The 16,819-nt window shown below is 34.9% G+C and overlaps 1 protein-coding gene across 1 annotated transcript in view; it reads left to right on the plus strand.

The window, feature by feature from the left end:
- The window catches only part of RP1 (RP1 axonemal microtubule associated), a 301,394-nt gene extending 285,058 nt beyond the window's left edge, over window positions 1-16,336 (plus strand). The window contains exons 27-30 of the mRNA XM_045861452.1: window positions 1,249-1,403; window positions 5,507-5,585; window positions 12,567-12,648; window positions 15,986-16,336. Of these exons, the coding sequence (XP_045717408.1) occupies window positions 1,249-1,403; window positions 5,507-5,585; window positions 12,567-12,648; window positions 15,986-16,085 (416 nt within the window). The 3' untranslated portion in view covers window positions 16,086-16,336. The remainder of the gene's footprint in view (window positions 1-1,248; window positions 1,404-5,506; window positions 5,586-12,566; window positions 12,649-15,985) is intronic.
- The last annotated feature ends 483 nt before the right edge of the window (window positions 16,337-16,819 follow it).

The following is a 16,819-nucleotide window of genomic DNA, read 5'->3' on the forward strand; positions in this document are numbered from 1 at the left end:
GTGATTTTGCATGCCTTGGATGCCTTATGTACCCCCGGTTGCCTTATGTGCCCAGTTCTCCCTGTTCACTCAAGGAGACTGACACCCGTCTGCTCCTCTTCGCCACTCCTACTGGTCTGGATGAACAGGTCTCCTTCAACTTCTTGGCTGTCTGACTTCCATTCAGATAAATTCTCTATCAGTTCTGGGTGTTATTCTGCTTCTAAATTGTTGTTGTTCTAATCTTGGTTGTGTGTGGAGGTATGTTGTGTCCACCTATGCCTCCATCCTGTCAGAAGTCCTGGTGTTCTAATTTTCTACTTAAGCTCTGCTGGGTTTCACTCTGGGGCATTTTAGAATACCTAAGACTGCACAAAGAAACTAATTTATCTTCTCTGCATACACCATTTCCCAATATACCACATTTGTCGTTTTAAAGGTCAGGCATGATGGAAACAGACAATATTTCTCACTTACCTTGTTTTCTTACTTGTTAGATTTTTATGTCTGAGTTCTTTGGGAAATGTTAATGTAGCTTTCTATAAATGCAACTGTTCAATTGCACAGAGTATGATTTATAAAGAATTCTAGAACTTGGGATAATAAGTACTCACTGTATCTAAGATATATTCATATTAGCAGCATCAGCAAGAATAGTCTCTTTTTTAATTAGTGACTTTTACCAGTGTCTTAGAAGTTGACTTAATTTGAAGGTCAAATACAGTGGATTATAATTTGCTTGTACCTCACTAAGCTCTTTCTTAAAAATTGTATTTAAATTTGCATCTCTCTAGGATCTTTGTATTGCTTTTCACTCAAGAGGGCTATTAAAAATCTACAGTATTAAAATAGTAATATCCATGAAGGAGCAGCATGGATGACCAGCTGTGATTAGAACAGCCAAACTTCAGAGGGGGGAAAGTTGCCACTTCCCTCTAATTAAGAGAGAGAAGGGTTTGTTTTTTTTTAAGTACAACTTCTCATAACTGTGAAAGTGTAATGGTTAATGGAAATGCATAATTGCTAACAATAATTACTTTGAAACAGTAGTTCTGGGAATAGCTAGTAGTCTGTATGAATGAGGTAAACATAAAATGGCCAAGAGTGTGTTTGAACAGGGGTGTACACAAGAGAGAGTGGGGCCAAGTGCCCCAGAGAAACTTGTGTCAACTAGATCAAAGGACATTCTAATTCCTTTCCAGGTTATCTAATAAATTCAAAGAGAAAATTTAAAAATGAGAAAAATAATGATAATTTCTGGCATTTCAGTGGTGGTTTACAAGATCTACATACACACTGGCAGGAAGCCAGGTGCTGAGACAGAATCCAATGTATTTATCAACCTCATTGGCTCCAGAGGAGATTCTGGGAATAGAAGCCTTCATCAGTCCAAAAATAACAAAGTTAAGTTTCAGCGTGGACAGGTAACAGAAAGATCCTTATAAATTGTTACCCACCATCCTTCCTCTAATTTCTTTAGCTAAAAAGCAACACAAACAGAAAATTCCTGAAATGGTCATTTGGCTCCAAATAGGAAATATAGAGAAGTGTGGTCACTTCTTTGTGTGCATCTTAATGCTCTGAGGTTGAGTTGAGGTGGGACTACACTGGAACAAGGCAACCATAGTAAGTCTCAGTTTCTTCTTCTATTAAAAATAATAAAAAAATAGTCAAGATTCCATTTTCAGCTAAGTCACTCTAACTTGTAATAAAATGGCCATCCTGCTGAGTACTAGAAACATTTGATAAAGATCTTTTAAATTTGGTTTAAAGGCAATGGAGAGCTGTCAAGGTAGGTAGGACTTGAGGGTCCAAGAATCTGAGGTGAGAAAGAAAGTGTAAAGGAGAGCCCGATATTCAGCATAACTTTCTTCCATTTGCAAGTGGAAGCATAGAAGTGAGAAGCCAGTGAGAAAATGACAGTGAAGAGCCTCATATGCTGGGTAGAGACTCAGGAGGTTTCATCTGGCTGGGGTTCAATCTGGTCCCAGCAGTAAAGATAGGCCTTCATACACTTCCACTTGAAAAGTGGGACCTTCATGTGAGTCCTTCCAAAACAGAGCCTGGGGCAGATCTCACAGGGGAGGTGATTCTAGGGCAGAGAAGAAATGTAGAAAAGGAGCCAATATAATTCAGATGTGTATTCTAGAGGTCACTGCTGTTTGTAGCAGGGACTGGATGCTTCAGACCTCAGCTAATAGACTGGGACCATAGCAGGGATAACTAAAGCAGCCTTAAGAGAAGTGAGCCCATGTCCTAGGGCCATGCACGCCTCCATGCCCACTATCATGCTTCTTCCATCAGGAGCCCACTGCAAAGCAGGCACTGTGGTGAACAAGGCAAAACCTCTACATAGATATTATAAAATATTATTTAAAAAATTGAAAAATACATAAATTAATAAGATATACTATCTCCTAGGCTTTGAATACAAAATATTTTAAAGTTCTTACTTTCCTCCCTAATTATCTGCAGTTTCATTGCAATGCCAATCAAAATACCAGAAATGTTTTTATGGAAACTAGCAATCTAATTATAAAAATTATGTGGAAATTCAGAGTCAATTATACTTAAAAGAATCTTAAAGACCATTAATCTTGAGAAAAACAAAACCGTAGGGTTTATACTACCAGATATCAAGATTTATTTTATTGAAATAATAAATACACCATTAATTGATGTAAGGCAAGACAAATAGAACAAAGAAACAGGAGAAAGTCAAAAAAAGATCCACATATCTTTTTCGAAAGGAAGGAAAGGATAGTTCTTTCAATAAATTCTGAGAGTAAATTGAATATCATTATAGAAAAAAACCTCTGAGCCTTATTTTATACTAAACCCAAAAATCAATTCCATGGAAATTTAGGTGTAAATATGTAGAAGATAATGTAAGAGAAAATTTTTGTGACCTTAGAGATATACCAGGATTTTTAAAATTTGTAGCAAAATACATATGACATGAAATTTACTATCTTATTTTAAGTGTACAGTTCAGTGACATTGAATACATTCACACTGCTGTGCAACCATCACCACCATCCATTTTCAGAACTCTTTTCATCTTGTGGAACTGAAACTCTATGCCCATTAAACAATATTTTCATTCCCCTTTTTCTCCCACCCTCACCCTTAGCAATCACTGTTCTGTTTTCTGTCTCTATGAATTTGATTCTCTTAGGTCCCTCCTTGAAGTGGAATTATACCATATTAGTCTTTTTGTGACTGGCTATTTCTCTTAGCACAATATCTTCAAGTTTCATCCATGTTGTAGCATGTGTCCGAATTTCCTTTTTTAAAGGCTGGATAATATTAATTGTATGCATATGTTGCCATTTGTTTATTCATTCATCCATCAATAGATTAATTGCATTAATCCATTAGTTGTATTAATCAATGGATTAATGTGATTTGGGTTGCTTCCACAGTTTGGCTACTGTGAATAATACTGGTGTGAACCTTGGTGTACACATAGAGATTAAGATTTAAATAACCCAGGCAGTGAAAGAAAAAAAACATATTATCTCACCTATAAGTGGAATCTAATTAACAAAACAAACAAGCAAGCATAATATAACCAGAGACATTGAAATTAAGAACAGACTGACAGTAACCAGAGGGGAGGTGGGAGGGGATAATGGAGGGGAAAGGGGAAAGGTCGTCAAGGAACACGTATAAAGGACACATGGACAAAACCATAGGTGGGTAGGATCGAGGGTGGGAGGTGGGGATGGCTGGGGTGTGGAGGAGTAGTGGGGGGAAATGGAGACAACTATATTTGAACATCAATAAAAAAAGAGAAAAAAAGGAAGAAAAAAGATTTTAAATAAAAAACAAAAAGAAGTACTAAGCAAAAAAGAAAAAAATAAATATACAGTTTAAATATTGAAGATTTCCATTCTTCAAGACATCATTAAGAGTAAAAAGGCAAGTCACAAAGTGAGGAAAACTATTGTGAAATATGTACTGGCAAAGGACTTGTTTCCAGATGACATGCACAATGCTCACAAATCAACAAGAAAAAGGCAGACAACCCAGTTTAAAATATAAGCATTATACTTGAATATGTACTTTTTAAATGATTTTATTTATTTAGTTAGTTTAGAGAGGGGGAGGGAGGGAGAATGAGAAACATCAATGTGTGTTTGCCTCTCAAGCGCCCCCTATTGGGGACACCTGGCCCACAATCCAAGCATGTGGCCTGACTGGTAATTGAACAGGCAACCCTTTGGTTCACAGGCCAGCACTCAGTCCACTGAGGCATACCAGCCAGGGCTGAATATATACTATATGAAAAAGGATATCTAAATAGCCAATAAACATGAAAAACATACCAACTGTATCATGAAAATACAGTAAAAACCATAATGAAGTGTCATTTGTACAATCTTAAGGCTTAAGCTTAAAAAGAATCACAATGCCAAGCATTGATTAGTCTGTGGTGTCCCTTGAACTCTCATTCCTGATCATTCAGAGAGTATTATATTGGGCTAAGTATTTAGGAAAATTGAGACTATTTACTAAAGCTTTATAACTCAGAAATCCCTTAACGGAATACACAAAAAGACATGTGAAAGAACATCTAAGCAGTATTATCTATAGTAGTGAAAACCTAGAAACAACTATTATGTATAAGTAGTTGATAAATAATTTGGAATAATATTCTGCAAAGAAAATGAACAGAGTGCTTTTAAACAAAACAATATGGGTGAATCTTACAAACATTGAATTAAATAAGCCTGGCAGAAAGAGAGCACACTGTGTTATTCTGGTAATGGTCCCAGACCTGGAAAAATTATTTTAAAGTGTTAAAAGCCAGGATAGTGGTTACCATTGAGGGAAGTAATGACTGGGGTGGGTGAAAGAGGGGTTTTGGGATGCTGTCAATGTTTTTTTATTTGTGTGATGGGTGCATTGACTGTGCTATGAATTTGTAATCTGTGAACTTTGTGTCTATTAAGAGTTTATTTAAAAACTTTGTATGTATATGTGTGTGTATATATACACACACACATACACACCCAAATACATTATTTAGAAACAAAAGCTACTGAGAGGTGAACAACAGTGGTAGAAAGCAGACATTCTGGAGTCAGACTGGTCTCGCTATTTGCTCGGTGATTCATTAGATGTTAACTGTGGTCAAGTAATTTAATTCTGTATGTCTCAGTCTCTTCAACTGTAAAATAAGAAAATAAGGAAAAAATTACCAGGAGTAGAATTAAAATAAGTGCTATGATTACATTTTTAAAATCTTTTTTACTAGACTGTATGATTAAGGAAAGCAAGAATCATGTGACAGGTTTGCATATTTTCCATAAGCCATAGTGTAGGACTTGGGGCAGGAAATAGTAAGTGGTGATTTTTTATAGTAGTAGTAATAATGATGTAGTAGTAATATATAACAACATAGTAATATGGTAACATATTACTATAATTACTAATAATGTACTAATAGCAATGCTTTTTCTTTTCTAGAGAAAGAGGATGTTCTAACAAGTCACTCAGTTGTCTTTTTTTTATTGTACAGGTCGATATTTTTTCCATTGAGGCAGTGTCACTTGGAAAGTTGAAGAAAATTCTGATTGGTCATGATGGCACAGGTCCAGGTAAGATTTGTTTTCTTGGTAAGAGGCTTGTTCTGAAGACTTGTTAAAAGTAGCATAAAAGACAGGTGAAGCAGAAAATGAATATACAGGTCATGTAAAATTGAGATGACAAAACAATTTTCTTTTAAGAAATTAGAGTTAAATGAAGTATTGTCACATTAGGTTTAGTATATGACATAAAAAGAGCACTGCTACATTATTATGAAGAAAATTTCCTTGAAATCCAAAAACATTATTGTGTGTGTATGTATTCAAGATTGCATCTACCATGGTTTCCTACCTATGTGTTTTGCCTGAGTCACTACCCCACATTCTTTATAAAACTAGTAACTTGGAAACCATCCTGGATTCTTCCTTTCACTCCTTATCTTCTATCCCTCTCACACCTGTTAAATAAGTCCAGTCAATTCTAATTGATTAAAATCTCCTTCACTATTTTTCTTATAACTATTAAATTAAATGCACATGTTTGTTTGTCTCTAGAACCTGTATTCTTAATTGCTAAAATGCAACTACTTATTTTAACTTATATCATAGTACCTAAAATAAAGCATTTATTACATTTATTTCTATACTTTTCTCCTTTCTGCTATAGAGTTTTTTGAAGTCTAGTGTTACATATTATTCAACGTTACTCTCCCAGTGCCTAGTAAAACACACAGTAGTACAGAATTTAATTAACAACCATTTATTATATGAATGGACTTAAATCAGTGAAATAATTTTGAGTAAATCTCTTTAAAAGAAATGAGGAGAGTTTAAAAATGGCCTTTGCAAGAAAGGAGAATGTGTATTTTAGATACAAGCCAAGGAGAAAGGAAGATAAAAAGGGAAGGTAACAATGTATAGAAAGAAAATAGACACATGATAAAATAAGTTGAGGGCCATATAGAGGAAATAATTTTAAAAAGGCAGAAATAAGAAGCTGAATAGAGGAAAGAAGATATAATATGTTGTCTTCTATATAAGGTGTCACTGTAAAGTGGTATGACTTTTGCATTATTTTCATAAAGGATGGAAACTTATGTTGAGATTTATTCCAAGTCTCCCCTGGAAACAGTGAGTGGATTTGCAGCATAGCTGATGAGAATCTAGATTGCAGACTTTGGTATGGGTCAGAATAGAGCAGCTGTTAGAAATCTCTAGCTTAATCAGCCACTAATTTTTTAAGAAAACATTTATTTTATCTTTTAAATTTATTTTTATTTTTTATTTTATTTTAATTGTTGTTCAAGTACAGTTTTCTGTCTTTTACTCCCATCCCAGCCCACCCCCACAGTCCTCCCCACCTCCCTCCCATTTCCATCCCACCCTAGTTTTTGTCCATGTGTCCTTTATACTTGTTCCTGTAAACCCTTCCCATTCTCCCCTGAAATTCCCTCCCCTCTCCCCTCTGATCACTGTCAGCCTGTTCTCTATTTCAGTGTCTTTGGTTATATTTTGCTTGTTTGTTTGTTTTGTTGTTTAGGTTCCTCTTAAAGGTGAGATCATATGGTATTTGTCTTTTACTGCCTGACTTATTTCGCTTAGCATAATGCTTTCCAGCTCCATCCATGCTGTTGCAAAGGGTAGGAGCTCCTTCTTTCTTTCTGCTGCACTCCATTGTGTAAATGTACCATAGTTTTTTGATCCATTCATTTACTGATGGGCACCTAGGTTGCTTCCAACACTTGGCTATTGTAAATTGTGCTGCTATGAACATTGAGGTGCATATATTCTTTTGGATTGGTGTTTCAGAATTCTTAGGATATAATCCTAGCAGTGAAATTGCTGGGTCAAAAGGCAGATCCATTTTTAGTTTTCTTAGAAAATTCCATACTGTTTGGAGACTCCTCGTGGTTGTGAGAGAAGGAAGCAGTATTAGAAGACCTTACCCCCAATACTGAAAGAGACAACGCTGAAGCACTGTGGCAACAGTGGCAACAGTGACTACAGGACAGTCACAAGGGGCTCCTCAGGTCAAAGGTGGGCAAGTCAGGCATTTGTTTATTCAAAGCAGCAGGCTGGACATTTGAAGCATTAGGTGTTATTACCAGGTTGGTTGATACAAAAAATAAAAATGACAGAAGAAAAAAGGAAAAAAATATATGATTTTAAAAGTTTAAGGGACTAAAAGCAATACACAAAAGACTGGTTTGTTTTGTTCAGTGAAACACTAATTAGTAAAACCTGTGCAGGATAGCAAAGACGTCACCTAAACTTGCAAGCTTTTTGTTTCCCTTCCCATTTTTAAAGAGAGAAAATGCAACATTCTTTTCTTACTTGAACAAAGTATATCTGTGTGTATCTAACCTCAAATAGAATAAATAGAAAGCTTCAGCAAAGCCCTAAATTTGCAGCAAATTTTGTGATGCCTCAGAATGTTTAGAAATTATCTGAATAACATAAACAAAATAAACTCCTGGGCCCACACCTAGAGATTTAAATTCAGTAGGTATGGAATCATCATAAATATATGTTTTTGTTTTTTTTCCCCCGGGCACCTGAGGGGATTCTGATTCCTGTGGTCCTCACATCACTTGTTGAAAAGCACTGCTTTCTGATATAAGAATTTTTTGTTGAGGATCTTTGCTGGAGCCTGGGCATTCAAATGTCAACAAGGCAGAACCTAGTGGGGGCAGACCCATAGGAAATAAACAAGTATAAAAAGTATGACACATAGTGGAAAAGTGGCACAGAGACTGATACCGAACCATGCAGCAAGGGTACCTAGCCTAGTCCTGAAGAACAAGAAAATGCCCTCTGAGAAATAATGAAATGTAATAGGGATGCTGGAGGTGGGAACTAGGTTTTGGCAGAATACTTAGGAATTTTGATGGGTTTCTCTAAGGAAAGTGGAAAGTAATTATTATTGCATCATTTTAACATTCTTTAACTAAACTATACTCTGTACATTCTGTATATTTTTCACTAAAAAATTACCATAGTAGTCAGAATGATAGGCTTTCCTTTTCAAAATTTGTTTATATAAAGTCTGATAATCCACCACCCAGTTTGAGCCTAGAACCTCACCAATACCACGGCTTCTACTTCTATTTGCTGCCCCTATCTTCTCCCCTGAAGTAGCCATCCTGAATTTGGGGTTTGTCATTTCTTGACTTTTTTGATTTTTAAAAAGCGAAGGGCTTTACTAATTATGCAGGCATCCTTGAGAATAATTTTGATCATTTTTTTGTTTGTTGTATAAAAATTGAGGTGTGCTATATGAAATCTTTTCTAACTTGGTTTATTTTTCTACTCAAGATTATGTTTCTGTGATTTATTCATTTTCTTGTATAAGCAATTTATTTCCATGTCTATGAAATATTCTATTATATAATGCCACATTATTAATATTCTATTTCTTGTTGGTAAATAGTTGTGTTCTCTTCAGTTTGACAGTTGCAAACTGAAATGAACATTCCTGTATATGTCTCTTAGCATATAGGAACAAGAGTTCCTCTAGGGTGGCAGTCCCCAAATGGAAGTGATTTTTGTCTCCTCCAAGGGCATTTGGCAAATGTCTGAAGATTTTCCTTTTTTCTATCACACTGGGTTGGGGGAGCTACCAGTAGCTAGTGGGTAGAGGCCCGGGTTGCTGCTAAACATTCTATAATGCACAAGACAGTTTCCACATTAAAGAATTATTAAGCTAAACATCAATATTGAAGCTTCAAAAACCTGCATGCTGGATCAATGAATATGATTGCATTCAGCTTTATAAGATAAAGTACTTTTTTTCAAAAGTGACTGTACTGTTTTACTCTCACCTATAGTGTTTAAGAATTTATATTGTATCATAATTCTCACAAACACCTGGTATACTTAATTTTTGCCTTCTCTACATGGGTATAAAATGGTATCTCACTGTGGTCTTAATTTGTATTTTCCTGATATCTAATAAGAGTGAGCCTTCTTTTATTTTTTAAAATTGTCTATTGAATTTCTTTTTCTGTGAAAGTACATGTTCTTGTCTATAATAATTAGGAAGAAGGCAAAGGTCATTGTTTAATTGTTGATACTATTACAGATGTCCCTCATTTCTCCAGTCTTAAAGCAAAGATCATTTGAAAGCAAGTGAGGTGGAAACTGCATCCACTACTTGTCATCTTGTTTCATTGCTGAGAAATTAGTCATATAGTTATGTATAGCTGCAAAGACACCTGGGAAATGTGGGCTTTAGCATTTCAGTGATTGAAAAAGGGGAGAGCAACTAGCAGTTACTACCACAATTATTTGTCCAGTTTGTGATATATTTTAATGAACCTAAATTTTTAACTTTAATGTATTTAAATTTAATAATTGGGTATAGTTTCTAATGATCAGTGTATTTTGTACCTTAATTCTGCACTACTCCTAGGGTGTGTTCTATGAATAAATGTGTGTGTGTGTGTGTGTGTGTGTGTGTGTGTTTATGCATATGCACATATATACATATTTAGTCTTATCTTTAAGATTTAGATATTTACTGCATCTGGAGTTAAATTTATGTATGATATGAAGATGGAATCCACTTTCATTTTTCTCTATGTGGGTAATCAGTTGTACCACCATTTATCACCTACTACATCTTTTCCTGAGTGCTCTACAATGTCATCTTTATCAGATCTAGACAGTTCTAGTTTTGCATGATTTTTGTATGCACAATTTTAGTTATGATTATTTAGTTAAATAACATGAGTCCCCTGACAACATGGTTCACATATCAGGTACCATGATCTATTCATTGTTGTTGCATAAAGTAAAAATTTCACTGATACTTTTTCAGTCCCCAAATCACTATATAAATAACAGATGCACATTTTGATCAGCAACCAATCACTTTACTTCTTTCAAAGTTTGTTGGTGATGAGTTACTGCCCACGTGTTACACAGGTTCATGCACAGACAGCAAAGCCTGTCATCGTATTGACTCCTTGTCTCCAGGTGATAAACCCATGTGACATTTTACAAAATATGAGTACTTTGAAGATGAAAGTGCAACAAATAAATAAAAAGTGACAATGCTGGAAGTGAAGTTCAAATCAAACAAAAGTGGAATAACAGCAGAAAAACATAGCAGTAGGAATGTTGACACTGCTGCATTTGAAAGACTTCAGATAAGTAGCAGAGAAACAATGAAGGGAACTTGTGGCCATAAATGAAATAAGTGGTTGTGACAGAAAGGATGAACATGTCACAGAGGAAGTGATGTTGGTAAATATTTACATTAAAGGAACTCTCAGAGGTATTGTATGACATTAAAAGTACAGAGGGTAAAATGTTGGAGGCTTATTGAAACTTGAAAGTAGTTTCACAATTTAGCATAGAAAAGATACTTTTAAGTTATAAAAAAGGCAAGACAAAGAAGGCAATCACCATTCACAATACTCTTGATAGACTTTTTTATTTACAAAGAAATAGACCTTTTAGGCCCTGGCTAGTGTAGCTCAGTGGACTGAGTGTGGGCCTGCAAACCAAAAGGTTGCTGGTTCTATTCCCAGTCAAGGTATGTGTCTGGGTTGCCATCCAGGTCCCCAGTATGGGGCATGCGAGAGGCAACCACACATTGATGCTTCTCTCCCTCTCTTTCTCCTTCCCTTATCCCTTCTCTAAAAATAAATCAATAAAATCTTTAAAATAATACAAAAGAAATAGACCTTCTAATTCTCAATATTTGTCTTAAATTAGAGGGTACTAAATATTATTATTAATATTTTGTCTTATACATTTCTAACTAGCAGATAGAGCATTTTTGATGTTTGGGCAAAAATGTTTCACAAAGAACAAGCATAAATTTCCCCAATCGTTATTAAGACTGGCAGATTTCAGTGTGCAGTCCTTTATGTGGTTCTGTACTATGGCACAGAGCAAGGACTGCCTGTACCACATTTGTATAAATGCATGGGTCAATTTGGAATCCTTTTTTCTGTTCCTTCAGTCAATTTATCTATGTCAGTACCAATTCTGTATTGTTGTCATTAGTACACATTTATAATACATTTGGATAACCATTAGGATGACTCATTTACCTTACTCTGATCAGGAGCCCCTCTGATATTCTTGGGCTTCATTCATCCACATGTTACATTTCGTCATCTGCTTGTCAATTTTCTTGTAAAACCCTGTGGTTAATTTGATGTGATTACAATGAAGTTTTAGATTAGTTTGAGGAAAACTGATATCTCTATAATTTATTTGTATTCATGAATATGGGATAGCTTTCTGTTTATATTTTCTTTACTACCATTCCTTAAATTTAAATATTTTTCTATGAATTATACTATACCCACTTTTAGATTTGCCAATACACTGTTAAGTTTTTATAATAATTCAACACTGTAATGTTCAGTGGATTATGCTTCTTAACTCTTACATTCTGGTCAACAGAAATATAATTGAGTTTTATATATTACAACACATACCTAACATTTTCTCACCTCTTTTAAGTCTACTATTTTCTGAAACTTCTTTGGGTTTTTAATTTAAAAAATCATATTATATGTAAATAAAGACAGTTTTATTTTCTCTTTTCTAACACATTACTTTTCATTTTCTTTACTCCTTTCCTTCTTTTATTTCTCTAATCAGATTGACCAGATCAGTGCATTAATCAGTGGTAACTTCTAAGTTTTTACCATTGAGAATGATTGATTTTGACTTTATATTTTGTTTAAACATATCAGTCTTCTATAAATAATGTACTGAAACAGATTCATGTGAATTTACTTCTTTCTTTATTCTCAGCTTTTTAAATCCCTTTTCCCCCACCCGAATTTAGTAGTGTGTGTCCCTAATAGGGACTGTTGTTTTTCTCTTCTGCTTCTACAACTCTGAGTAATTAAGTTGTCACTTATGCTTTCATTTCTCTACTGGTATAATTTGGATGTGCATATTTTTGTTCTCAAATTGCCTGACAAGTGTGCTTAAAAAAGAACATTTGGAGAGTCTATGCATAAAATCACAATACTAGGATGTTTTATACTGAAGAGTCAAAGTGGTCTCCTTTGTCAATTTACACAGGTAATGGATGGTTTCTTGAAAGTATTATTGTTAAATATGAAGAGGAAGCTGGTGAACAAGAGGTACTCTTTCCATGCAACAGGTATGTATGTGATAACTTAATAACTCATTACACAAAATTATGCTCCCCCTTGTCCAGTTCATTTCAGCTGTCATTAGCACACCTTCTGCCATTCATTGTTACATGATTCCCTCATTTCAAACCAGAATCAAAGGCCTGGATATACAAAGATAAAAAGTGCAGTGCCCCTGTCTTCAAGGATCTCCCACTTGATGATAACGGGGAAGGATATGATATTAAATGAAGCTGAGAGCTCGTGTGCTCTGGGTTTAGCAGGTGTTTGGCATCATTGTCTGGTCATGTTGTACACTCTTTCAGACACATAGAGAAGCATATTGGTAGACTGAGTGGATTTTACTTACAATGATTTTCATTCTTAGAAATATCCTTTTGAATCTTAATAAGGAGTTGTATTTTGTGTGGACAAAATGAGTAACATTGCTCTGATCTGCCCTTTGTTTTCTTAATACATATCTATTTAAAATGCATGTGTATCATGGTAGTTATTGCCATTTTATAACACTTGAGCTCTGGGAAGAATCCTTGTATCTCTTTTTTTTCCGGAAATCTTTTTTACTCATTAATAGGGAGTGAAAATAGCAAGGATTAAAGTTTTTCAGAACTGGATTTGAAGTACAAAACCATCACTGACTAGTTCTGGGAGCCTGTTTATTCCTTTGTAAATGGCAATAAGAACACCTATTTTCCATTGTTGTTTGAGGATTTTACACAATGTCCATAAAGTACCTGTGAACAAGTCTATAGGAAGCTCCATGATGATAAGTGTTATTGTAGTAAGAGCAATTTTATATTAAAGAAATGTTTAGATACAGCCATACACTCAAATGAAGTAGAAAAACTCACTTTTATTTCTAGATCATATTTCAAATATTTAGAACTCTCCAAATAATTAACCAACTTTTATTTTTAAAGATCTAGATCTGCACAGCACCATCCAATATAGTACCCACTAGCTACATATGGCTAACAAATTTAAATTAATTAACATCAAATGAAATAAAAAATTCAGGTCCTGGGTTGAACTAACTACATTTCAAGTGCTCAATAGTCACAGATGTTTAGTGGTGACTATATTGGCCAGTATATATATAACATTTGGTTGTATATTAGTTACATAGATATTTTGGTATCATAAGAAGCTATGTTTAATATTAAACAACATAGTTTTATTGCTCTAATTATGATGATAATTATAGGAAAATATAAGGAGTAAATAAAATACTAGTATTTTTCTAAAAGTGTCACATTTAAAAAATCAAGAATCATCCAGAGAAGAAGCAAATAGTCATATTATCTTCAGAGCTAAACTTAATTTTACTGGCAATGCAAAGGAGTAGAAATTAAGATGAAGATAACATTTGTGCAGGATCTGCCAATATTTTAGAATAATTAAAAACCTTGTAATTTGGATATTTAAGAAACAAAATGATACAAATGAAAATACTTAAATGTTTTGCTATATTATACTACATTGTATTAAATACTACACACAGGCATATCATTACACTATTATTATTAACTGAAGTATAGCAATATTAATGGAGTCTCCCTTGGTCATTATTTCTGAAGGCCAAGGGTTACGTGAAAAGGAAAGTTTTCTTGCTCCCCTTGGTAGAAGAAGAAACCATAGCTAACACTTAGTCTCATGCTTCATTTGACAGGTGAGAAAACTGAAACCTAAAGAGATTAAATGACATGCACAAATCATAAATGAGGCAGCCATGGAGCAAGGTCTCTTTGTCCCTTGGCCTTCTGGGGAATTTTAATTTAGTGTCTATCAATTTATTATTTCTATTATATGACAATAATTTTGTGAATTATCCTCTAAGGAAGAGATATCTGCACAAATTACTAAGCTTGCTATGAAACTTATTTGTCAGAAAATTCTACTGAGATTATGGAGAATTTAGAAGGCCCAGGTTTTACTAGTTTCCTCAGCATAACTTATCAGCCATTTAAAATCAAGTCCCCTTCTAATTATGAGAAGAGGTCTCTGAAAATGACATTTATAACTTCATTGTAGAGTAAAAAAAAACAACCTAGAGGGACCCATTATATTGTGGGGTCCCCTAAAGTTTACACACCTGTCTTCTGTGGCCTGGGAGACTTTAGAGGAATGTCCAAAGCTAGCACTGTTTGCACTCTTACCATAAAACGAGCTCCACCATGAAGCCTTAACTTCACACCTGAAGTCCTCTGATTCTGACAGCAGACCTCTAAGGTGGGCTCTGTGATACTCCTATTTCACAGATAAGCACTGAGGCACACAGTGCTTACATTTCTTACCTTGGTATGATTGGTACAGTCAGGATTCAGATCAAGGTGGCTCTGACTCTAGAACTGTGTGTCCCACATGGAGGCCACTAGCCACGTATCTCTTGGACTCTTGAATAGGCCTATTCCAAATTGAGATGTGCTGTAGGGGTAAGATACATACCAGATTTCAAAAATATAGATTAAAAAGAATGTAGTTGTCTTGGTTCATTCAGGCTGTTGTAATAAAATACCATAGATTAGGTACTTTGTCCCTTGACATTATGACAACAGAAATGTTTCCCACAGTTCCAAATTCCAGAGGCTAGAAGTCCAAGAGTAAGGTGCAAGAGTTGTTGGTTGTCTTCTGGTGGTGACCCTTTTCTAAGCTGCAGACTGCTGACCTCTCACTGTGTCCTTACATAGCAAAAGGGGCAAAACATCTCTTTGGAGTCTTTTTTTTATAAAGGTTCAAATTCCATTCATGAGGGCTCCATTTCTATGACTTAAGCACATTTGCAAAGATTTCAACATTTAGATTTTAGGGGAGGGTCACAAATATTCAGACCATTGCAGTATTATGTCTCAATAATGGTCATTTTTTGAATTTATTAAAATAAAATATTAAAATTAATTTAACCTTTCTACTTTTAGTTTTTTTTTACATATGTGCTTTGTGTTATATTTCTCTGGAAGATTGCTATTCTGGAGTCTTCTTTTACCAACCAAATATACCTACCAGTCACATGAAAGGAGAGAAATAAAGACTTCCACTAAAGAAAGTCCAAATGATAAAGTTTTACTAATTCTGAGATATATTAGAAAATTTTAATGTTGTCATAAGATATTTCTAAAAAACTGATATTTTAGGATGAACTAATGTAACAAGTATAGGACAAAAGTTTGCTAAAGTTGAATTCCTAAAGATCACTTAATGTGGCTTGAAATCTTAACTGATTTTTAAATTCCTGAGATCCTCTTTAAAGGCCTCTTCAAATCCTTTCCATGTTTTATTTTCTGTCTTAAGTAATGTTTCTTCTTTTTTAAATAATCTCTCATATTATCTTCCCTCTTTCCCTGAAAGATGGCTGGATGAGTATCAAGATGACGGCAAGATCGAACGGGAACTGCTTACAGAAAGTAGCCACAGTTCAATAGGAGAGACTGGATCTATGGCCTTGTGAAAGGGCCAACCTGTGTCTCTTGCTATATTGTGACTTCAAAAAAACTATTGATCTGATTGTGATAGTGTGTTTTCTCTATCCTTGTACTGGAGCAAATCCCTGAGCAGGTTCACTCTGTGCTAGACACCATTATTGCTTTGAAGAACTTCAAAAGTTGGGAGAAGCACCAGGCAACAACTGACCAAGATCAGCCTGTATCTGAAGTGCACATATTGTTTCTTCATATTTTTTCTCCTCCTACTTCTTCTTCCTCCTCCTTCTTCTCCTCCTCTTTCTCCTCTTCCTCTTCTACCTCTTTTGTTCCTCCTCCTCATCCTCCTTCTCCTCCTTCTTCCTTCTTTCAGGGAATGACACCTAACAAGTGTACTGAAATGTTTAATTATACTTTGTAGAAGGTAACTTAAGGGTGAAAAACATTTGATTATGGTAAAACACTTCTGTACAACATATTTTAATTTTAAAGTGGAAGTCTTATTCTTATATAAGGGTACCTCTTTTTTAGTATAGGTGGTAATATCAAGAAGAAAAGGAAAATAAGAAGCAATCACTTTGATTCAATTACATTCCTACTACACTTCATGCTGGTTCTCGTCAACTTGGTCTTTTGGGAGTTGGGCACTGAGACTGCAGTGGACAGATGCAGAGGGAACATGGATTGAGACAGATCTTCCATCATTACCTACTCCCCTCAATTAGCCTCAAATACTTGTCAACTTGGTGCCACAGGTGGCTTC

The sequence above is a fragment of the Phyllostomus hastatus genome, unplaced genomic scaffold (assembly GCF_019186645.2).
Source record: "Phyllostomus hastatus isolate PE091 unplaced genomic scaffold, TTU_PhHast_1.1 phas_scaffold_21, whole genome shotgun sequence".
NCBI classification, from domain to species: Eukaryota; Metazoa; Chordata; class Mammalia; order Chiroptera; family Phyllostomidae; genus Phyllostomus; species Phyllostomus hastatus.